This window comes from Sprattus sprattus (genome assembly GCF_963457725.1).
Source record: "Sprattus sprattus genome assembly, chromosome: 7".
Taxonomy (NCBI): Eukaryota; Metazoa; Chordata; class Actinopteri; order Clupeiformes; family Clupeidae; genus Sprattus; species Sprattus sprattus.
In genome coordinates this window covers 23,846,379-23,871,640 of record NC_137926.1, presented here as the reverse complement: position 1 = coordinate 23,871,640, position 25,262 = coordinate 23,846,379, and the positions used below count along the sequence as shown (strand labels likewise).

General features: G+C 45.1%; 1 protein-coding gene across 1 annotated transcript in view; it reads left to right on the top strand.

Moving 5' to 3' along the window:
• banp (BTG3 associated nuclear protein) overlaps window positions 1-25,262 on the top strand; it is a 46,800-nt gene that overhangs the window by 14,640 nt on the left and 6,898 nt on the right. The window contains exons 9-12 of the mRNA XM_080842683.1: window positions 373-491; window positions 4,064-4,135; window positions 7,358-7,402; window positions 24,676-24,819. Coding sequence (XP_080698809.1) covers window positions 373-491; window positions 4,064-4,135; window positions 7,358-7,402; window positions 24,676-24,819 — 380 coding nt within the window. The remainder of the gene's footprint in view (window positions 1-372; window positions 492-4,063; window positions 4,136-7,357; window positions 7,403-24,675; window positions 24,820-25,262) is intronic.

Below are 25,262 nucleotides of genomic sequence, written 5' to 3'. Positions count from 1 at the left end.
TCCTGTGATTGCCCAGGCTGTTTGTTACTCGTGTGTATCTTGTGCCTGACACTCTCCATCGGCTTGTCGTCTGAGTGTAAATCAGGCCAAGCATCTTAAACTTATACCTATGATGACATAGACCTGTGTAAGTGGAGAATCTTTTGTTGACACAATAAGTATACCATTTGGCCTTTTTGCTAAAGGATGCTGTTTAAACAAAGGGCAGTAAGATGTTTCGTTCCACTATACACTCTTTTTCTCATGACCCCCCACCCCCCCCCCCCCCCCCCCACCATCCCTGCAAATAAATGCTATATGTCTGTTTCAAGTAGTGTTAAAGTGTCAGTGTGTGTGTGTGTGTCTGTGTGTGTGTGTGTTCGGGCTTTGCAGAGTCAGGGTCTGTGTCGGAGGCTCCGATTGAGACTACCCAGCAGGCCTTGCACTACGCCCTCGCAAACCCTCAGCAGGTGCAGATCCATCGCATTGGGGAAGATGGCCAGGTCCAGGTGGTGAGTACCATTGTCTCTCTCACACACACACACACACACACACACACACACACACACACATACACACACATACACACGCACTACTCCTGCCACATGCGCACACATGTACACTAGGGATGCAACGGTACACGATAAGTTGTGGGAACCGTATGGTACGCCCCCCCTACGGTTTAATAGAGACGTGAATCGTGTTCCTGCTTATTGCGCTGCAGACTGCACCCAAATTGTACATTGAGATCCACAGAGCATCTTTGGAGCCTATCAGCATAGATCTGGAGAGCAGATGGAAAATTAAAAACAAATATTCTCTCAGCAACAACGTGCCAGTGGTGAACACAAGCAAGACAGAGAGAAGCATAGAAGCATATGGGAACATTTTGGATTCAGTGTTCAATGCTGAATGGTGGGAATAAGTCTAAGGCTATTTGTATATTTGTGTGTTTGTGAGAGAGACATAGAGCATTGTACGGTCAAGACAGAAAGAGTTTGTGGTACTGTGTGTTTCTATGTGCAGTTTTGAGTGTGACTGTGCGAGAACTAGGAAGGTTAGAGAATAGGACCCTACAGGCAGAAAGTGTGTGTGTGGTTGTGTTGTTGTGTTCTTATGTGTGTGGTGTGTTTCTGAGAGAAGTGGAGAGCACAGGAAGGTCAAGACAAAAAGGGTGTGTGTGTGTGTGTGTGTGTGTGTGTGTGTGTGTGTGTGTGTGTGTGTGTGTGTGTGTGTGTGTGTGTGTGTGTGTGTGTGTGTGTGTGTGTGTGAGAGACGGAACACCGGAAGGACCCTGAAGTTATGCAGCTGTTGGGGTGAGGCAAAGGTCTGCATGTGGGTGAAAGACAGAGGCAGGGCTGTGTGGTGGGAGTCCTCACTGGGGCTGCCTGCTTCCTCTGGCCCTGCTCATACCTGACAATGACACGCGCCTTGGGTGATTCAATCACAAGTGGACTGCCTTAAGTACAGGTGTGTCTGACAGTGTTGAAAAGCCCATAGAGATAAATTATGTGTGCGGCGAAACATCTTGGATAAGAGATAAAAGCCGATTTCAGTAACCAATAACCCACCAAGGAGGCCTAATGTCCGATAAGTGAACTCGACCCCCCCCCTGCCTTCCCCCTAGTCAGCTGGTTTTACTTCTGGCAAACATCAAGATTTTTTTAGAGCCATAAGCATATAATGAGTATCCATTCAAACACCATTCAGATGAGGATGCCTGTTTACTCTATTCAAAGGCAATTACATTTTAACAACAATAACAAGATAGCGTTAGCTTGCGGTGGCCAACGACTGGGAAACAAGTGTTCTCTTACCTTGCTAGCTGACGCTAGGTATCTGACTTATTCACAAGCCACTGCTTAGGTGCTGCTGCTCTTCGCTCTGTACTTTGTAATTGCCCATAGGGTTAAAAACACAACACAAAATAAGCCCACACAGGCACTTACACCCACATATACACCCTCACCACACTAAATATCCACACACAGAACACAGACATTTTTCTGTACCATACACACACCACATGACGGCAAACTGATACGGGCTGCTTATATGGACCAAGAGAATATGATTAACTGTGTGTAATGCTCACCAAACCCGGCACGGAAACAAAACAACAATGTATTGTATTTACAGCGCTAACGTATTAGATTTAAAATGTCAGGCAGTATCCAGAATCCATCCATTGTTTTTTGTGTTTACACAACCATGAGGTCATGAGTTTGCGAAAAAAAAATTGTAGGTACACTGGAAATTGCGCTTGAGTGTCCTTGAACTTGATCGTCCTGAAACTGTGGGAATTCTGTTCATGTCCAAACAACCAGAGGAAAGGTTGGAACTTTCTATGATGACTTTTGCTGGACACGCAGAGTGGAACCATAACTCAAAGACTTTTTTTATTATTCGCTGAGTAGACTCGTGAGTGTCCCCGCGTATCTCCGGGATGATTTAGGGCTCACCTTAACTGTTTTTGACAGATTTATCCCCTTTTGCTGGACAATTTATTCATCATGTTTTGATTGGTAAGAGCGCAAAGACTAAGAGAGAAGCCCCAGCAGTGGCCCACGCTCAGCGACGCTCACATAAAATGGAGCTTAACATCCACAAGCCAGAACTTACAAGCTGGAGCCTTTTTTGTTACGACTTTTCTGTACCATCGACATGGAACCGATCTTCAGACATATTTTACTATTCACTGAGTATGCTCGGCACAAAATGTTTTACAACCTCCCCGAAAAGTTTCTGACAGATTAATCACATGCGCGCTCGGTGGGGCACGGATCCTGTTTTGATTAGTTGAGAGTGGCAAACACTGGAATGCAGGGAGAGAGTGAGACACGAGAGAGGCAGGAGAACAGGGGGTGGGGGTGGGGGTGAGGGCGGGGGCAGACAATCACCCCGGTGGTTCCATTCTTATCACTTTTGGCAGTGCTCACAGGTTTCCATGAAATGGTGCCTGTTACCGTTTCCAGCCATGGGAAGCTGGGAGAGCTCTTAACCTTCATCATGTTCTCCTCATCTTCGCCTCATCAGCACAATCAGCAATAACCTCAAACCCCATAGCTGGATGACATACTCTGGGCCGTGGATGGGTGTGAGTGCGGGGATGCGTGGTGGGTTTGGTCACGTGACATCGAACCTGAGAATGAGGATGGTGGGTGGCACGATGATGATGAAGATGACGAGGGAAACAAATGGGTATGACTGAGTGAGAAGACAAGGCGGACATGTGTCCTCTAAGGGAGAGAGAGGAAAGAGAGTGGGAAGGACAGGGAAGGAGCACAACACCAGAAATGGAGAATAAGCCAGAAAGCGAAACACAGGCGTGAAAGGCAAGGGTAACAAGAGGGAGTGGCGAGGGAGAGAAATGGACAGACATGAGGAAAGACAGTGAGAAAGCGAGAGTGGGAGGTTGTGAGGGGGATTGATAAAGAGAGAGAGAGTGACCGTGAAAGAAAGAAATAGAGGGTGAGTTGGGGGGGGGGGGGGGGTACAGTGACTCATTACTGGGAGCCAGTTGTAGTCCAGTTATTACACTCCTGATGCTATTGAGTATATTAACGGTTGCGCTTGAGCCTGAAGTTTACGAGCTCTGTTAATACATGGGAGGAAATGTAAAGCACACCCGTTGGCAGCTCACCCCTCCACTCACACAGCACAAGCAGAGAGATGCAGAGAGCTGCTATCGAAGCCAGGAGTCTGTCTTTCTCCTACAAACACACACACACACGCGCGCACTCTTTTACCGTCTCTCACTCACACGCAAGCACACACACACACACAAACGCACGCACACGCTCCACACTCGAGACACACACCAACGGATACAGCTCTTAATCTGTAAACTGATAGCATGAGGTGATAAAACACTTGTGGTGTTGAATGTGTCTGTGTTACTACTTTCCATGACAAGTAGAGGTTTGCATAGTATGCCATTGAGTTTTACATGCCAAAGTGCACACTCCCATCCATAGACTCATACATAACCACAAGTGCATTCACACACACGTTCACACATATGAATACAGTGGCAGTCCCAATGACACACAGTCGTACACACTCACCTTTGTCTTCTCTGCAGATACCCCAGGGCCACCTCCACATCGCCCAGGTGCCACAGGGGGAACAGGTCCAGATCACCCAAGACAGTGAGGTAAGCATACACCCTGCAGCATGCTGGAGCTGACCTCTCTTTGGTCGTTTTCACTTCCATCCTCTTTTTGTAGGCAGACACTCCAAAATAGAAGTGATTCAAAAACAAACAAAAGGTTCACAAAACACAAATGCACAAAAGGTATGTGTTTCAATTGAGTGTCATTACGCGATTAAAGCTTGGGTTTTCACTTCTGCTCTCTCATCCCAATACAAACATGCAACAAATCTCCAAAGTCTTGGCACTTAAATTCTGTCTGCATCCGCTGCAATCCCTGTGGTGATGGATTAAACGAAGGCAAACGAGGGCATGCAACACACACAATCATTTCACACTCCTGTCATCAATTTAAGTTTAGGTATTTAGCAGATGCTTCAAAATCAAATCCAACTTTTTGACATCAGGTCACTTCGATCTCTTGTTTCCCATCTGGTCTCTCTGACTCAGTGTGTTTGTTAATGTGTGTTTGTAAACGTGTCTCTTTCTGTGTGGTTGAATGCATACTTGCATTGTTCTGTACTAGAGTCTGTGGCTTGTCCTTCAGGGTGGTGTATGGTCAGCACATGTGACCCATTCACCCCTTTGTGTTTAGAATACTGTCCATGAATGAGGATCAAGTATTCATGCTTCTGTCACTCCCACTGTGCTCTGCCATATTTGCACATGATACCTATCCAGCTGGATTGGGGAACAGAAACAGTTGATTGGCCCCCGGGTCCGAGTCTCAGGAAGAGCGATCCAAACCACCATGAGTGTCTGGTGGAGTAGCACTGCCAATCCCAGCAGACCAACTCTCATTTTTACAATATGTGGATGAGATTTGAATTCAAGTCGCCAGTGTAAACAAGACACGTCGAAACAGTCACGCATGCACATATAAGTTGTCACAGTGTTTCCCTCTCTCTCTCTCTCTCTCTCTCTCTCTCTCTCTCTCTCTCTCTTTCTCTCTTTGCTCTCTCTTCTCTCACACACATTCACACTCACACTCACACACACTCACACACTAGCACGAACCGCAGCTGTTGCCGGAAAACTGTCACACATAGGCCCACATGTACATACTGTATGCAGAAAAAATTCCACTGTCACTTTGTTATGTTTGTGGCTTTCTCACAGTCCCAGTCTCACACAAATGGAGCTGTATAGCGAGGACACTTAAGAGGGCATCAGTGCCTCTTTCCAAATGTTTAAGCACAAAATGCACTGCTAGCTAACAAGCACTTTCACATATTTATACCAGCTTTTTCGTAAGGCTTGGAAATAAATGTGAGATAAAAGAAGTTTGCCAAGTACCAGTTCAACCCCAAAATGTTGCTGAGGCAGTGTTGGCATGTTAATGTAACATTAGCGGTCCAAATGAGTCCCTTGCTATAGTCATTCACCATCAGACATTTATTTGATTTGCCCACCATAAATCATGCAAAGCCAGTAACTAGGCTAAGTCAGCTCAGGCCTGGTACTGGCAGAATGCTCTGTTTACGCACATGCATGTATTTCGCCACCCTTGGATGGTGAGGCAAACAAGTCCCTGCACAGACCCCAAGGAGAAACTTTGTAAAGACACAGGAAGTCAACGTGGTATATACATCAATACCATCTGTCAATGTGTAACCAGTTTTACACTCAGTCTTAAGAAGAAGACACAGACACTCACATCAACACAAAAAAAGAGCTTTCATGCCATGGGGGGAAATATGATCAATCTTCATCTGCTTGGGTCTGCCAGGGTAGACATGGCAAGCAACCACTCCGTAACTCAGAGCAAATGGACTCGTATTTGGTATCCATTAAACACTCAGCGAATCAGATCAGGGTGCAATCTGGGGCCAGAATCCTCCATATGTCTACCCTGCTAAACAGAATTGTAACTACTACAATGTGCATGAAACTTAAGAGGGAGCAAGGAGGAACACAACACTGAAACTTTGCATTTCCTGCCCTATCATAAGGATGCCAAAAACAGACCCCTGCCCACTCCCAGTGATATTGTTTGTTTTTATTCGAAGTTCAAAGCTTAGCAACAAATTCCCTCATCAACTGCCTGTCACAAAGACTTTTTTTTATTACAAACAGGGCTTTTCTCATCAAACCGAATTTGTTGGTGAATGCTTGAGGCGGAAATGAAATGTTCTGAGCTAGGGCTGCAACAACTAATCATCTCTATGAACTAAAATCGACTACAAAAATACTAGCCAACTTGTTGCATGCATTAACTAGATCATTGGACATAGAAACAAGACAAACCCTACTTAGAAATGACGTGGAGTTACATCAGGATGATCGAAAACATTTAAATCTAGAACATTTCAACCTGGCTTCTACTAGGAGGGTTGTCAATTGCATTGCAGTAAACAGGTATTTGAAATGGAACCATGTTTACTCTGCGGAGGGAGACTTGGCTAAATTTAGTTCAAAACCAAATAAATACAATTAGCAATGCAATAAACCGCGACTGCTTGCATGAGATTTAAAAAATAAGTGCATTTTCAAGAAATGAATATTCAACTTCAGTGGCTGTTTTCAACATCTTGTTTGTCAAAAACTCAAAACTGTGTTGGTGTAATTAGCCTAACCTTTCAACTTTGGTTTATATAAACTGAGAACTATAAAACTATCAAATGAAAAACAAGAAAGTCGCTTACTCTACTGATTATGATGTCTCCAGCAATGCTTTGTGCATATGTGGATAATTAGTGATGGGAAAGCGGGCACAAACGACTTTCGTCTCGTCACAGACGCCGACTGTAAATCTAGTGATAATAAACCCACAAGTTATTCTATTCCTCACTTCAAAACTACTTGGATGCGATGATGTGAAATCTGGTTGGACGGTTTGTTTTGTTACACCCTATGTTTACCATTGAAGTGTCACCAGTACTTCCCCTAGGTCTTTTTTTTCAGTAGTGGTGTCTGGTTGTTGGCACGTCCATGAGCCCGAGGCACTGGGCCCGTTTATGTCATCAGGATGGGATTTGAACAAAGGGATGTGAATGTGATACTGACATTGTTTTTTAAATATCTATAAATATATCAAATAATGCATTTAATAAAAAAAGAACATGGTAAGTGAATAAACCTTGAATCTTGAAATGTTGAAGTTGTACAGGATTTTACAGGACTATTCAACTAATCCATTGATCAAAAATGATCAAGGGATCAATCAATTGCACACAATTCTGAAACTTCCTTTTGTGTGTGTTTCTCTCTCTTTTTTTTAATCAGGGTAATCTTCAGATCCACCAAGTGCATGTTGGACAGGATGGACAGGTAAGATAATTTCTCTCTCTCACACAGACACACGAACACACACATACACTTTTCTGATGTGCAGTTTTGGCATCCCCATTGATCAAAGGGAAGCGTGATCAAAGCAGGGTTTGTACTGAAGGGCCACAGCCACAGATGCAGCTGAAGAGCCTCCTCCTCATCAGTACTTATGATCTCACTCCCAGCGGAGATGACAGTGTTTGTGTGTGTTAGTCTGCCGGATACACACACAAGAGTGTTAAGGTATGGGTGTGTGAGCGTGCATAATAATGATGTATGTTTAATGTTTATTATGTCTTGGCACACAGACAGGAAAACAGACAAAAAAACACACACACACACACACACACACACACACACACACCATTTATCCTGAAATGACCCATCTTCTCAGCTTGTCCTCGAGGCAGCTTTTCATAATTCCCCCCTCAGGGCTGGATCTGTCTCTGGGACTCCAGCAGGTTAATGGGGTAAAAAGAGCTATTATCTAACCATCATCTGACTTCACTCACTCATCTGACCAATCCTGTTCATGGCTCCTAGAACTGTGGAGCTGATGGGCCTCACGCTGTGATTGGCTGTGCTTGAGATTTGACCTTAGATGCCAGTTCTATTCATCTGAATCATCATCATCATCCTTCAGTCTGAGTGCTGCTGCAGCCCTTGAGTAGAACTGCAGGACATGACACTTTTTGGAGAACATTGGAGCTGTAGGCTAGGGGGAAAGACAGAGAGGGAAGGAGAGAGAGAGAGAGAGAGGAAGGGAGGGAGGGAGAAAGAAAGAGTGCAGGTGCGTGCATCTGTTTCTTGTGAGTGTGTTTGGTTGTGCAAGTGTAAAGAATGTGGGATTTTGAGTGTTTGTACATTTTAACTATGTTGGCTCTTAACCCAAGCATTTTGACCTGTTGGTCAGTGTTTTTTTTGTGCACATCAAAATAGCCTGGGAGACAGACTTGCATGCCTTTAGATATGGCTATCATGTCTACTGCAATAAGTATTGTGGAAAATTCAGAGCAGCGTAGCTGTTGCCATAGATTCGACTCCTGGCAACGACCCATTAGGCCTCCTCAGCACCATTCAGGGCCTGGTCCAAAGCAAAACTCAGAATCGTTCATGGTCATTTCAGTTGTTTTTGCAACTGAGCACACCATGGCTTTTATCAATTTATTTATTCAATAAATACTGTTTTATTTGTGAAGTTTACACATTTCTCTGGTAAGCTTCTGCAACTTCATGTTGGCGTCAGCATTTCTTAGATTGATTGGCTGCTGTGTACTTAAATCACAGAGTTTGTGAAAAAGAGACGTTTTCGCTGTCTTTTGGCAATGCATAATAGTTATGCTCTCTCTCTCTCTCTGTCTCTCTCTCTCTTTCCTCATCTTCCCCCATGACTTTTTTATTTGGATTGTGTCTGTAAAAGGATAGGAGCTCTCCGCCAACACAAACACGGGGCGACTTATTCCTCTAACCCTGTGTCCCAGGTCTGAGTTTTCACACACAGACACACACGCTCACATTATATGGCGTCTCATCTCTCCCTCCGCACCCCCCCACCCCACCCTAGTCCGGAGCGGAGTGGAGCTCATTCCCATGGATGCTGACAGGAATAGCCGCGGGGATGCAGTCGGTATTGTTCTCTCCTCCTCAAGCCGACTCGGTAGTTTAGAGTGTGGCTGCACTGCTGCCTATTAGTGGATGTTGGTTTGGTGTGGAGGAGGAGGAGGAGGAAGAGGAGGAGAAGAAGAAGGAGGAAGAGTTGACAAGGATGGGATAACAAAGACAGAGGCGAAGAGAAGCTCCCACACACTAAGGCCGTGGCGTGTCCATCTGTGTGTGTGTGTCTCAATCTCCATGGATATAAAAGATCAGCTCTAAGGGTTGCATCAGTGGTGAAGTAGCAGACTGGCATTGGATGTTGGAAATAACTTTACTGCTGTCAGCAAGTCACAGACGTTATGAGCTGTTCAGCCTTGAATTTGTGTGCGACTGTGTTTGTGTGTAAGTGAGAGTTAGAGAGAGAAAACAGAGAGAGGTAAGAGGGAAAGAAGGAGAGGGAAAGGCTGAATGCTTTCCCAGTTTCATGCCCCTGGATGATCTCCCTCTGCATTAGGTCTTAGTCCAGAGGTATCATCTCTCTCCCTCCCTCCCCACTCTCTCTCTCCCTTTCTCTCTTTTTCTGTCTCTCTCTGTTATTTTATGTTTGTCCTCCTCCATTATATCCTCCCTCATCCTTCCTTTTCATCCTCCCTGTGCTATAGATAGATTCTCTTGAACTGCTCTCTGTTCTGGGAACAGCTGGGTGCCTTTCCACACCTCCTCTCATCTGCACTCACTGTAGCCTGAGAACAGTCTTTGGGGGCACCCTGGAGGCCATTGCGTTTGAGAATTTCTCCATGAACTTGACTTTAAAGGTGGGGTCCGTGATTCTGGCGGAAGGGTGTGTGTATACAAGCTCAACAGCCAATCAAATTGCACCCCTCCCTCACGTGTTCCTGAAGCAACGTGTTGATTGGCTGGAATTGTTTACAGTTCCAGTACTGTGTACGTACACTGGAGTTTCTTTGAGCACATTGGACGGACAGCTAGAGAACTGTGAGGAGCAATTTGCTAAATTTGACAAAAAGTGTATTGGATTAGAATTGTATACTCTAACTTAAAGTATGTAATGTAACTTTCACATTTATCCCATATGTCTGAAGACGAGGAGCAAAGGGCCACATGTCGACAAATGGGACCGGATAGTTCCGGACAGTTTTCCATGTATGTTCCATGTGTTTCTTTAGTTGCAGCAGTAATGGCAATTGCCAGCACCATCCATTTGTATTCAGATTATCTTTAAGTGGATAACCAGCCAATGAGTGAGCTCTAACAGCAGGGAAAGGGAACAGTTAAATCATTATGAATGTGATGTATGCCTAAGCCGATATTGGAGGCCATTGCTCTCTAGGCTGTTATAGTTAATGAAGATATTCTTGCAAGTGATCAGTGTGCACTGCTGCACTGTTAAGTAGTTGGGCTAATGTAGGCTTTTAGTAGATCAAAGCAAAGGTCAGGGGTCAACTTCAGGTGTGCGTGGACTCTACCACCACAGTCAAAGGCTTAAGATGGCTCTACAGCAGGTCTGTGGTGTTGTGGTGTCATAGGTGGAATTTACCAGTGTGAAATCCTCTCATCTTCAGAGAACTTTAGGGCAGGATGTTATGATCAAGTTCAAAAAGCTCTGGTGAGAGGATGGGGTAGGAGCAAAGGGCTTCACATGGGTCACGCATGCAGCCTTAGTCTAGGCCTGAGGTGTAGGCTTCCAATATTGTGCAGGTCAGAGGTTAAATGACATTTGACCTGTCTCCCTCTGTTAAACCTGCTGACCCCGCTGGAGAGCTGGGCGTTGAATGTGATGTAAACAGCGCCTCAAGGAAGAGCTGACCCTGTAACCTTGAAACAGATGCATGTCATCCTAACGACATTGGTTATGTCCAAACTTAGATAACCCATAGTGGGCTAGAACTTAGAAAAATATTCCCCCAAAAATCCCAGAAAACACTTGGCTGTCAAACGAAAGCCTTTCATGTCTCATAGAAAGACGGGCAACCTGTGAGCACATCTTTAGGAGAGGAGACAAGATGGATGAGCGAAGGTTGAGCAGAGGAAGTGAGGCGGAGGAACCTCTGAGACTGAGAGGAAGCACGTCTCAGCGAGTCTGTGTGCGTATCTTCCCTCGTATTTCACTCGGTGTCGGAGCTCACATCTTTTCCTCTGCCTCTGCAGAGCGTTGTATGCCCAGTGCATGCGGAATTTGAGGGAAATAGATAAGGAAGCTGGCAGACAAACATGCTGTTACAGACACACAGACACACAGACACACAGACACCCACACACACCCACACACACACACACACACACACACACCCACACACACACACACACACACACACCTCATACACACCTCATATTCTGGAAGCTGCAGCTGGTCCCATGCTGCTGCTGCTGCTGCTCTTCCTGCTCTAGCTGCTGTCTGATTTACACGGTGGGTCCAGGTGCATCCGACCACTGGGCCTACTCCAGGTGGCTGCACCTCACCGCTCCAGTCCTAAATCACCCTGCCGCAGTGCTACAGTGCACCTCGCACAGAGACTCTAAACGCACAGCACAAATCCTCTTTCTGTCCTGCGTCCTGCCTAGCTGTTCTGCACGTAACATTTCTTTCTCACTGTCTCGCTCTAGCCATCTCACTGTTCATATTTCCCTCACAGCCACTCTCTCTTTGGGATTATCTCTTTGGGATCAATCCATACCACCACACAGTAGAATATGTTCAGCTGGATGGAAAACGCTGCTTATTGAAACTGACGGTGTGATTGTTGGAGAAGAAGACTGCAAAGCTGTTGGCCCCATCTCTCAGTGCTCCAGCCCTGATCTCAGCACAGTCCCCACTCCCTGCATTCAGGTCAAGGCTTAGGCCTCAGTTCAGGCGGTCACATCTGTGCCTGATATGAGTAGTTTTCCATTTGAATTTGAACACACACAAAGGGCCATGTTTCTAGGGTGGTAAAAGGATATTAGCTCATCAGCACTCTATACTCCAGGTAGACAACCTCGTGGTTAGTAGGCAACCTCTTAGTTAGTAGACAACCTCCTGGTTAGTAGGCAACGTCCTGGTTAGTAGATAACCTCCTGGTTAGCACACGCTCATGTCTGCAGCGTTATCCTGGCCTGTTATCCAGGGCTGATACGCATCTGCTTTAGCAGGCCAGGGTCTCGGAGCCTGCACGGAAGACACACCAAAAACCATAAAGTCTCTGCATTGTGTGTGTGTGTGTTAAGATTCACTTGCCAGGACTTTGAACTCAGACACGGACTGTAAGAGGAAGAGACTGCTAAGCTCTGCTTCTAATCTGCATCGTGTTTTATTTGTTGTTGTATTGTTCTGTATGGACAAGACAGTAATAACCTCCAAACATCAGGAGCTGGTTACACTGGGCAGGCAAAAAGTCACTGGCTGTGCCGTTGTGTGTCATTGAAGTGACATCACTTCCTTGCCCTGTGTGTGTGTGTGTGTCTGTGTATTATGTGTATGAGAAAGTGTATTCATGCCTGACACACGGAGAGGGAGATAGCAAGAGGTACATAACCATAGGTTCATTTGCCTTTCCCAAGTCCAATATTCAAACCAGATGGCTACGTTTCTTTAAGTGGTGAAATACCTGCCTAAGCTTTGAAAATGCGTCTGGATCAAGCCTCCTGTGATCTGAATTCTCATCGGCCTCAACCTCTGACCCGGTCCGAATCTCCTGGGGCTCAATAAAGCCTGTGGTTCTGAGAGGCCGTGTGGGTCCGAAGCGGGGAGGCGTGGGGGTGTGTGCAGACGGAACCAGGGACCAGAGTAGGGACGATCCTGTTTCAAAGCGCAGAGTGGTACACTGTATGTCCTGCTCAGTCTCCGGTGGAATTAAGGCATGAAGATAAGGAGCCTGGATGGGCAGGGGTCAGAGGCACACGTCGACACATGGAGTGTCTCAGTTACACTCACACACACACACACACACACAGTTAAGTACTTAAGTACTATGGGCACACACAGACACACACATCTGCTCTGTGCAGACAAAGTAACACTCATGTATTCTGTTTCTCCCTCACAAACACACACTCACATACACCTACACACATTCCTGTCCACCCACAGTTACACTTCCAGAGAGAAACTGGCATCCATACACACACATTAGTCAGCTTTTGTACACACACACAGACACATGTTGACTTCAGGACAGGCCTGGGAATGGCGCATGTCATGTGAGTGTTTTATGTGATTTGATTTATTTTTGTTATGATTACTAGCTTTTCTGTGGCTGTGTATGCAGACCTGTGTGTGTGTGTGTGTGTGTGTGTGTGTGTGTGTGTGTGTGTGTGTGTGTGTTTGCAGCAACACATCTGGCTTTAATTTGGTGCTGTAGTGTAGATCTGTGTGAGTAGGTGTGTATGAGTCGGCATATCATCTGTACCAGTTGGCCTGTGCATTGTAGCCATGCATTCATCAGGGACTGAATGACTTAATGCATCTCTCTCTCTGTGGGGTTTCTGCTGTAGGTAAGTGTACTTACGAAGGTGAGGTGTGAATGCACTCCGGGCAGAGTTTTCGAGTTTGTGTGTGTGTGTCTCTGTACGCGCATGAGTAAGGTGGACCAGATGTGTGCGCGTGTTTTGTGTGTGTGTTGGCTCCAGCTGGCCCCTGGCTCTGCAGTAATGGGAGCCATAACGAGCCTGAAAGAGTCCAAATATAGTCCCCCTCCGAAGAAGAGCGTTGCAAAGACGCCGGGAGGATGACAGGTTTGTCTTTCTCATCTCCTCGCTGACAGTGTTTGCCCCGTTCTTCACTTTCTTTCCCTTTCCATTTTGCCTGTCTTCTCCCCTTTCCCCCTTGTCTCTCTGAATCACCCCTGCCTTTCCTTTTTACCTCCCTTCTCCCACCTTCTGCCCAGTCCTGAGAGGCCAAACGAGTTCACCCTGTGTTTTTTTATTCTCTTCCTGTGAGCTGAAATGGAGAGGTTGGTTCAGTTGTGGTATTTCGAAAAGTGTTGTAGAAGACTAGAGGGATGCATGGTGTGCATACAAAAATAGAGTGTGTGGCTGTCCAGGTGAAGAAGATGCAACTGATGATGTTTGTTATTGCTCTCTACTACTGTGTTTTCAAGATGGATTAACTGTGATGTTAGACAGAGGTACACAGATTTGGAGAGGACTAAAAAGAGAGGCTTTGACTTTTCAAAGGCCAGACAAAAAAAAGATACTCTGGCTGGGCAAAAACCGATGGCTTAAGGCCGCCATGTCTTTTTGCATCAGAAAGAGGTGCAGAGGGCACACCGGAAGACAAGCTCAGCACTGCAGGTGGAGTAGATAGAACGTGATGTCCGTCTTCCTGATGTGTCCTTGTGTACCTCCAGCAGAGTGGCTGAGACAGAGAAGGTGATACTTCACACATGGACTCACTCTGATTTCAGTCCCCCCCTCCTCCTTCTCCCCCCAAATGTATATAAAAAAAAAAGAAGAAAGAAAATAACCTGCAGCGTAATTAAAAGCATGATGAAGCCATCAACCACGAGGTGCTCTCAGAGTTCAAACAATAAAAGAGCGTTTGATGAATGAAATCTATTGGGCTGTTTCTTGTTTCTCGTCAGTTTGTTTGTGTGCGCATGGCAGCACAGCATCTCAACTCCAGAGGAGCTTGGGCAGGTCCTTACATTTTTCGGCTGTAAATTACAGCTGTTATTTCTGGACGCTGGATGGCTGCCTGTATTTGATTGGCTGGTTTATGGATCTTGATGGGAGTTTGTAGCTTGAGTCATAAAGAGGAAGGAGCTTGAAATGGAAGTTGGACCCGAGCTCATTTGATCTCTGGCTGTGGGTAGGGAGGAAAGGGTTGGGTTTGGGCCACAAGGGCTCTGATGTGGTAGCGGGCTATCAGATCCTTCGCAGGTGTCACACATTTGCAGGGTAATGACTTCATTACCGCCCACTTCATTAGCAGCTTGCTGGGGAGTTGGGCAGAGTCATCTGGAGAGCTGTGTGATTTCCTGCAGTGTCATGTCTCATCACAGGGTCTGAGTGCAAAAGAGCTGGCTGGCTGACACTGGGTGAATGAGGAGCTCAGTGGATGTTAGTGTTTGTGTGTGTAGGAGTGCACTAATGTGTGTGTGCAGATGCATGTGTGTGCGTATGTCCATGTGTGGGTGTATGTCTGTGGGTGTATGTCTCTGAGTGTATGTGTGAGTGTAACTGAGACACTTCATGTGTGATGACTCTGTGTGTTTTTGAGTGTAACTGAGACACTCCATGTGTGTTGACCCTCTGTGTGTGTGTGTGTGTGTGTTTACGGGTGTATTTTCCCGGTGCAAGGTGGCCACATAAGAGCCAGATTTGGCCCGGGGTCTGTCTCTAGCTGAGAGACACAGATTGCAGAAGACAGAAATGCTGGCTCCCTCGCCAAGGACATCCGCCTTTTGATTTATATGGACTTAGCTGAAGGGTCCATGAGATACTTGTCTATGGTCCTGCCTGTGTTGTCCTTAATGAAAGTAGAGGATCTTGGTGTGCAGGGATGGGGACAACGGTCACATAATACACCCGCAAACACACACACACACACACACACGGAGAGTCAACACACATGGAGAGTCTCAGTTACACACACACACACACACAGTGTCTCAGTTACACTCACATACACACAGTTCAAACAGTGTGTTTAGTGTCTTTTTGACCTCCCCTCGGATCAGTTTGTTCTGCACATCTGTCCTGGCTAGGTCTGCCACTTGCAGATGTTGTTGACGGCTGTGCAATTGGAGAGGAAGTCTCAACTGTTCCAAAGATTTCCTTTTTTCTCCCTCTCTTTAATACGAACCTGAATGGGTAGGAGTGAGGCACTGAAGCTGATGGGAAGCAGATTGCAGCTCAGCCTTCTCTGGTTTGTGTTCTTTCTCTCTCTCTTCACTTCTTTTGTCTCTCTCTTCTCTTCTTGTATCTCTCTCTCTCTCCCCATCCTCTCCTCCCTCACATTCACTTTTGCTCTCCATGCATCCAAGAAAGCAAGGTATTGTGGGAATGGGGAGGATTCATTCAGGTCGAAGGTCCTTTGAGCTGTTGGGAAGTGCAGCTCGCATCTGTTTTAATGTCCCAAGCTTACAGTTACTGTACCTACGTGACTGTACATTTCTTTACGCTTATTATGCTTCTCCGGATGACCTAATCCTTATGATTTATCAATGCTCGCAGGAACTGTTCTTAATCAGACACAATTGCGTGGGTGGAAGGGTTTTTATATCATCCAGTTAGCAGAGCCCTTTATTCAATCTTGTAAGATTCTTTTTTTGAACCACAGATAAAAGCTGAGCTTTATTCTTCGTTATTGAATCTAGCATGACTTCATGGACAGGGCTGTGTTGGAACGGCAGAAAAGGGAAGAAGGGCCTGGGAAGCCAACTTGTTTGCACAGTTGGTTATTGTGCTTCGATCTGGGGCCTAGCTGAATGTTTTTTGCATTAGTCCACTGTTGTTTTGCTTTCCGTCTCCTCTCCGGTTGCTGTATCTCTTTGGCGGCCTGCGGTGCTGCTTAAAGCATTACAACATTAGAAAGATTTATTTCGGCTTTTTTCCCCCTTTCCTTCTCCTCGTTTTTGCTACTTCACTGTTTTTCTTTTGGTCATAGCAACCAGAAAACTGCGGCTGGTATGGTCTGCTGTCTTTGCCTGATATTATTTGCATATTCATTTTTTTCTCTGCCCTGGCCAAGAGATGTGCCTCAGCTCTGTAGGTGGAGCAGAGGAGCAGTATTGATCGCTCCACAGCTGCGAGTCCCATCTCCCATCTCCTCCGCCTCGCAGAACTGATGTTTCTGTGTGGTTTACTCTCTAGGTTACCCCTTCAATCTGACCAACTAAAGTCGCTTGGATGATTCAGGTGCTCGTGTAGGTTCAAGTGTTTCAGCCCAGACGCTTGAGCTCTGAGTTATCATAGGTATGATTCTGAGTTATCATAATCCATTTCTCTCTGGGCCCACGTACCTTAACCATTACAGCATTGAATGCGGGTCAATCACTCAAATCATCCTCTCAGTCTTACTGTTGTGTGGATAGTGGCATCCCACTGTATTACAAGTAATCTTAGTGTGTACTCAAGACAGTGTAAATAAGCACATGTAGGTACATGGATAATGGCTATGGTCAAGGGTGAAGAATGAAAGCTAGTGGCCTGTAAAAAATATATATTTACATGCATATGACATGTACATTATAATATTTATCTGCATATGATATGTACATTATACTTGCATCCTTAATTATTATGTTGTCGTAATGTGCCTTATAGGTACCTAATGCCTAATATTACCATACTGTGCAAATTCTAGGTAGAGGAAAGCAAAGCAGTCAGAGCAGATGATGTTAAAGCTGCAGATGAAAGTCAAGAGAACAAAAATCAGAAAAGGAGATTCCGGACAGCATTAATGCGGTTTGTTTTACCTTCGGTGTGGTCAAGAACCAACAGAAGGAAATTATTAACTGTCCACCTGAAACCTGATGTTATTGGATAGGCCTTTCATGCCTTTGTAGAGCTTTGCTGTGCCTCTTCAAGGGGCAGTGTTCATGTTTGGGTCGAGTGTTGATGGTGGAGGAAGTTATGTCTGTGACGATTAAGTGGCCTATAAGTTACAGCGGAAAAAATAAATAAAAAAAAACGCAAGGGTGCATCTTTATACGACATGTATGTTTATACGTGAAATGAGATCAAGGCCCTCATGGTTTTGCTCAGTATGTTTTTCTTCGGGCTGTGTGTGATGTGTTTGTGTGATTACTCGTGAGTAATTATTTATATGTTAGGGACCAATCACAGACCTTTGTGTTTGGTTGAGTGCTGTTCAGTGGGGTGGTTTCTTGTGTGGGCTTTTTTTGCTGATATAAGCGCTGATGACGAATGGGCATACAGAGAGGAGGGGAGCTGAAGAGCTGGAGCTACGCTAACAGGATGCAGGCGATGGGAATCGCTCACCACCTTGGGGAGGCACTCCACTCCAAAACAATAAATGCCTGTGTGTGTGTGTGTGTGTGTGTGTGTGTGTGTGGTGTGTGTGTGTGGTGTGTGTGTGTGTGTGTGTGTGTGTGTGTGTGTGTGTGTGTGTGTGTGTGTGTGTGTGTGTGTGTGTGTGTGTGTGTGTGTGTGTGTGTGTGTGTGTGTGTGTGTGTGTGTCCTCACAGCTGAGAATGCAAGCAAGTCTCACAAGTAGGTCTCCAAACTTCTTCTCTTTTACCGTGCCTTTGACAGTTTGGTTAACTGCTGACCCTGCTTCTCAAGCTTTGGTTTCATACTCACATAGATGAGCCAAACACATTTATGTATCAATACAGTGCGCACAAACACATTTACAAACACACTATTCACCTTCAGTCTACCTCCAGATGCATTACGGCTGAGGCCAAGGTACAGAAAACCCGTTTCTGGCATGGAGGTGCAAGACTGGTCTATAATGGACCGGACTAGTCTGGATTGGACCAAGTTCTTCTTCTCACAGAACTTCATGGTGGGAACACTGTTGTTAAGCATGTGTTTTCTTCATTGTTGGAGAGCATCTTCAGATGTTATTCACGCTTTCTTTCTGATGTGATTTTCAATTTGTTGTGGATTGGTATTAGTATACATAGAGATAATGATAGTTTGCGTTTAGCAAGACTCTTTGTGTGTGTGTGCGTGCGTGCGAGCGTGCGTGCGTGCGTGAGTGCGTGCGTGTGTGTGTGTGTGTGTGCACACCATTTTCTTCCAGGGGTTGATTCCCAGGGACCCTGAGGACCAGATTAGTGGTTGAATGTGAAAGTAGAAAATGCAAAAACAACTCCATTGGCCATGGCTCCCCCGGATCCAGACAGAATCTTCTTTTCATTACCCCTTTTTTTCTGCTGAATTCGCTTCCAAATTGAACAAAGGCTTACCGCCAGCCTGTGTTTTTTTTCTGCCTCTTACATGAGTGGACTCCTCCACCCTACAGACACACACACACAGACACACCATGTGTATTATGGTTGCGAGGCAGGAGACACTGTGGCGAAGCTGGCAAAGTCACAAATGTGCCAGGCACTCGGGGGAGAGGGGACTCACACAGATCAAAGCTAAGGTCATGCACGAAGGGAGTGCGAATGGTAAGGGCTTGTGGTTTTGTGGGGGTGTCTTTCATTTTTTTGCAGAGAAAGCAGATTCCCCCACTTCCCATTGGAAACATTTGATAGGAGGAATGTTTCAGTCAGCCCGTTGGTGCCCATCTGGTGTTTACAAAGCGTGCCATGCCAGTGCCGAGACTGTCAAGGAAGGCGGGCAACGCTACCAGCATTGGAGAACCTATGGCAAGGAGACGTCCTTGAGGTGAACAGCTGGTGAGGCGAATTGACTCAGCAGAAGAAAGCCGAGACCAGGCTGATGAGGAGGAAGGCCTCGTCATCCTGGAGGAGAGGGTCTGAATCACAGAAGAAGTGCATTTCAATGGGCGGGATCCACTTATTGGGCCCTATTTTGAGGGTGGAAACGGCACCGCACGCACATCTTGCACAAGCAGTAAAGTGAGGGGTAAAGGTGTGATCAAAGGCACAAAGTGGTCCAGAGCCAGGCGGAAGTTAATTAGTGAAAGGTTACGTTAAAGCCGTCCAATAGCATTTCCGAGCATTCCCATTAAAGTAAACTGAATGAACAGTGACCCCCTCAGCATGAACTTCATCTTTGGAAAGAGAAATAAAAGCCGTATGGAGCCAAATGTGGTAAGGGAAGTGGGGAGTGACAATCGTGTGGAAAACTTGAAGTTCGCACGCTGTCACGATGGAGCACCCTAATGCCAGCGCGACACAGTTCAGGTCATTTTTTCGTGACTGTCAACGCTGAGTTCTACTGCAGGGCTCTGAAGCGCAAGCAACTTGACCTGTAGTGTACTGGCTTTTGTCTGATTACCTCAAAGGAGATGGCGGCCAAATCTAAATCTCACAGATACAGTTTTTGCTTTTTATAGGCACAGTCCTAGAACTTTTGGATCGCTCCTCATATGTTTATGTTGATGAATAACACCTTGACCAACAAAAAGGTGCAAAAACACTTAAAAAAAAAAAAAAAAGCCTAGAATATGTGTTTACTTTGAGAATAGCTGAGGTAGATTAATTGCAACTCGTAACAAATACAGACGTAATCCTCCAGTGTTACAACAAAGGGAACCGGATATGTTTTGCCTATCTCAAGTAGATAGATCAGGCTTGGGCACTAATAGTTTTACAATGGCAAATTGAAATGTAATGAAATGAGGAATATGTAACCACTATATCCAAAATCTATGCTTCGGGCGGATAGTGTCATTTATCGCTGGAGTTCAAACAACCCACAAAATAGGGGATACTAAAAGTTGAAACGTCGGTTTTTGGCAGGAGTAGGAACAGCCTTGTCTGGGAATTCCCTGCCCCTTCACTGCATTTCATTTGCTCAGTTAGTCTGGCAAACTACTCATCAGCGATCCACTTCACTCACGTAATTGGATACGCCTTTAACCAATCAGACCAACGATACTATACAACGATACAACGATCGGTAATAAAGCAAACACATATTTTTTCTGTATGAATTGTTCCAGGGCAAGTTTCTGTTCTTTTTTCAAAGAAAACTTGCCTTATCGAAGTTTTGCGGTGCTTCGGTGGCCACCATGTCCAATGTTTAAAAACTCTGCGTGCAGTAGATTTTGTAACGTAGCCGTGGTAGGTTTAAATCCGCCAATGGCGCGCCAGGTAGCCAAAAGCCAGTTTGTGATTGGCTCCAAGGATTCTGGAAATCTTGAAATGAACGGCTATCCAAAGTTGGCCAGACCCAGTACAGAGGCAACATCAATTTGGCCGGAAGAAGTGGGGCGGGACTTCCCAGACTAGGAACAGCCAGCAATGAATCACTGTTGGGAGGGTATTAAAGTGTGCAGGTAGACAGGTTTATCAATGGCAAAATCTGCCTCGCCCATGCGGTTAACATTTCTTTGAACTCAATCATTAGAAGATTCGGGAAACATCTTTACTTCAAATATCGGCACGTGTTCAACAACAAGCCATCACTTGAAGAAACACAAATGGTTAGGGAGCAGCTGCTAATTAAGGGTTGAGATGAATTAACTGGTGTGTGTGTGTGTGACTGAGAGAGGATGAATGATTCACCTCATGCCATGGCATACCTCCCTTGATGCACACTATTCAGTAAATGTGCTCATACTTACAGGAACCATTGATGTCTTAAGGAGTGTGTTTTGAGACAGACACAGAAAAGGTGTGGGGGCGGTGGGGGATCGATTGAAATTGCTCAACTCTTGGGATACACTTTGGGGAAGCATTTATGTAATTTATGTTTATGTTAAATCATTAGTATTGCGTTGTTTAAAAATGAATATGAACTTGTTTTCTTTGCATTATTCGAGATCTGAGAACACTGCATCTTTATTGCTATGTTGACCAATTGTCATTTTTCTGCAAATAAATGCTCTAAATGACAAAAATTTTATTTTAAATTTGGTAGAAATGTTGTCAGTAGTTTATAGAATAAAATAACTAAAATTTTCAATTTACTTTAACACATTCCACTAAATAGTAAAACCAGAGAAACTGATCATTTTGAAGTGGTCTCTTAATTTTTTCCGCGGCTGTGTGTGTGTGTGTGTGTGTGTGTGTGTGTGTGTGTGTGTGTGTGTGTGTGTGTGTGTGTGTGTGTGTGTGTGTGTGTGTGTGTGTGTGTGTGTGTGTGTGAGAGAGAGAGAGATATATACAAGAAGTCCAAAGAAAGAAGTGCCTTGTGGGAAGCCACACACCAACAATGGAGTTTGATTAGTGTGATATGCCATCAATTACATTCAGTGGCTATGGATGCAACAGTAACATGGGTGTTAACCCAAACTGAAATATATCCATGTAGTCTGTTTACAGTGCAGGCAGCCACAGCTGGATTTCATGTGATATGACATGAGGGGAAATGTTTGTGGGTGTATGAGCCCATGCTATGCGTGCCATGACGGCATGGAAATCCCAACAGTACCCTCAACACCATAAATCAGTCTCTCGCCATTACTTTCTCTGTCACACATCCATGCTCACGCAAGTGCTCTTCCTTTTGATGCCATACGCGTACGCATCGTCCCCAATGTGATTGCATATTCTAAATGCAATCACATAAACAAAGAAACACTGGCTCAGGAGATAGGCTTGAGAGAGCGCGCGTGTGTTTGTTTTCTAATTCCTGAGAGCTCACAGCAGTGGGGTTAATGAGAGCGCATGGAAGGACACAGAGCCGCAGTAAAGACGGATTTACAGGCCCTGGCTGTTTGCTTTTGAGGCTGATGATCCCCCCCCCCCCCCTTCTCGTTCTCTCCTCCTTTTAGTCTATCATCTTTCTCTCCTCTTTCTCAGTCTGTTTCTCTCCGCTCATTCTTTCTCTCTCCTCTTTCTCTGTCTGTTTCTCTCCACTCGGTCTCTCTTTCTCTGTATCCCCCTTCAGAGACATTGTGTTCTGAGTGGTGAATGTCGTGAATGCTGGGTGATGACTGAGACTTGCATCACATGTCTTTGGGAAAGTTCTGCTGGTGCGTTTGAACTTGTCAAAGCGTGATTACAAACACACTGACGACCCCCCCACCCCCACACAAACATGGTGTTTTCTCCCTGAGGGTCCTGATATGCTTCGCTTCAACAGTCATATTCAAATCAAATCAAATCAAACTTTATTTGTACGGCGCATTTCATACACAAAGGTAACACAATGCGCCTCACAGTAGGAAAGAAGGGAAATAAAGGGGGGGGGGGGGGGTTACAAATACTTGTAAAGAGACAGATAGATAAATAGGTAAACGTTCCATAAATGTAAAATAGATACATTTTACATGATAACAGGGCATCACATGACAACAGGGCATCACATAACGTATGTCAACAGGGCATCACATGTCAACAGGGCATCACATGACAACAGAGCATCACATGACAACAGGGCATTTTGTTTTCTGTTATGTTCTGTTTGCCGGGGCCGTACATGCATCCACTCGGCAAACAGGAAACACATTTTATGTAGCGGTACTTAATTGGGGGTTACAAACACTTGTAAAGAGACACGGATTCGTAAATAAATAAATGTTTTAAATATGTTAAATTAATACATTTTTACAGTGAGTGATAAGCCAGATCAAAGAGGTATGTCTTGAGTGTTTGTTTAAATGTATCAACCGTTTCAGCCATTCTTAGGTATTCTGGCAGAGTATTCCAAAGGCTGGGGGCATAGAAGCTAAAAGCTGCTCTCCCATGTCTCTTAGTCCTGGCTTTTGGTACTATTAGGAGATCAGTGCCGGAGGACCTCAGGGTTCTACTGGGTGTGTACCTTGAGAGCATGTCTGTTATATATTCAGGTGCTTGACTATGGAGTGATTTATAGACTAGTAGGAGAATCTTGAAATCTATTCTAGAACTAACAGGTAACCAGTGCAGGGATTTTAATACTGGTGTGATGTGCGCTCTCCGTCTTGTTTTAGTGAGGACTCGCGCTGCTGCATTCTGTATTGTTTGTAGTTGACTAATGTCTTTTTTTGGTAGACCAGACAAAAGAAAGTTACAGTAGTCTAGCCTGCTTGTGATAAACGCGTGCATCAGTCTTTCGGTGTCAGCCTGAGCGAGAAACGGTTGCACCTTAGCATTGTTTCTTAAGTGATAAAAAGATGTTTTAATTATATTTTTGATGTGGGTTTCAAAATTGAGATCTGAGTCTAATATGAAACCTAGGTTTCTGGCTTGGTGCTTGGTGTTAAGTGCTAGTGTTTTTAAATGTGCAGATAGTTTGTCTCTTTCATTTCTTTCACCAATGACTAATACCTCTGTTTTATCTTGGTTGAGCTGGAGAAAGTTTTGTGACATCCATACATTTATATCAGAAATGCAATTTACCAAGCAATCAATAGAGCTGTAGTTGTTGGGTGTTACAGAAATATAGAGCTGGGTGTCATCCGCGTAACTATGATAGTCGATGTTGTGCCTCCTTATTACACTACCAAGGGGTAGCATGTAAAGACTGAAAAGTAAGGGCCCTAAAATGGATCCTTGAGGGACCCCACAGGTCATAGAAATGTTTTTGGAGCTGTGGTCTCCGAGGGCAACAAAGTATTCCCTGCCTGTTAGATAGGTCCTAAACCAGTTTAGGACTGGACCAGCGAGGCCAACCCAATTTTCAAGTCTGTCAATAAGGATATCATGATCAACAGTATCAAAGGCTGCACTAAGATCCAGAAGGGCCAGGACAGATAGCTTTTTGGAGTCAGCATTAATCCTGAGATAATTTACAACCTTGACTAATGCCGTTTCTGTGCTATGATAGGATCGAAAACCAGATTGAAAAGTGTCAAAGACACAATTAGCATCTAGGAAAATATTTAACTGTTTAAAGACATTTTTTTCTAGGATTTTGCTAAGAAAAGGAAGGTTGGAGATTGGTCTATAATTGTTTAGAACAGAAGAGTCTAAACTGCTTTTTTTCAGCAGTGGTCTCACCAGGGCAGTTTTTAACATATTAACTCGGATGAAAGCATACTTGGAAAAGAACAACAACCTCCAAACAAAAACAGTGCTGCGTTTCATCATCCCTCCATTCAGGCAAACAAACAATCTTCATGAAGTCCTAATAGTTAGTCTGACTATCCTAATAGTCCTAATGCCTGAACCTGACAATTGTGCGTCTCTGTTTGTTTGCGACAGGTTGTGAGGGGGCCACAGCTCATCGCAGTGGCGTCAACGGATCCAGGCGCTGGGGGGGTTGAAGCCTCCCCCCTGCAAGGCAACGACATCCAGGTGCAGTACGTCCAGCTGGCCCCCGTCACGGACCACACGGCTGCTGTGCAGGTGAGAGACACAGAGACCCGCCGCAGCAGTCAGCACGGGGTCTGAGTGGCTGAGTACTTAAACAGTGTGTTCCTGGGGCTCAACTGGTAGAGTCAGCTACAACAGAAGTATGGCTGCGCTGTAGTGTCAGTTGCTTTGGATAAAAGTATCAGCTAAATTAACAAATGTAAATTCAATGTTTAATACTTAGACAGGACTAGTGAAACACTGTTAAGTTACAGCATGTGAGAGCGATGTCAAGTCAACCGGACTGATACCACTAGCATACCTGACTCCCTTGTCTTTCACTCACATTTGATATAAAAACGACATCCCTGCGTGCCATCACTGCGGTTACTAGGTTTAGGCACTGGAGGTGGAAACTAGGCAGTGAAGTCTGTGGTCTTGTAAATCAGACTTCTAGCCAGCTGTCCCAAAGTTATAAGGAACACGGTGTGTCTAAA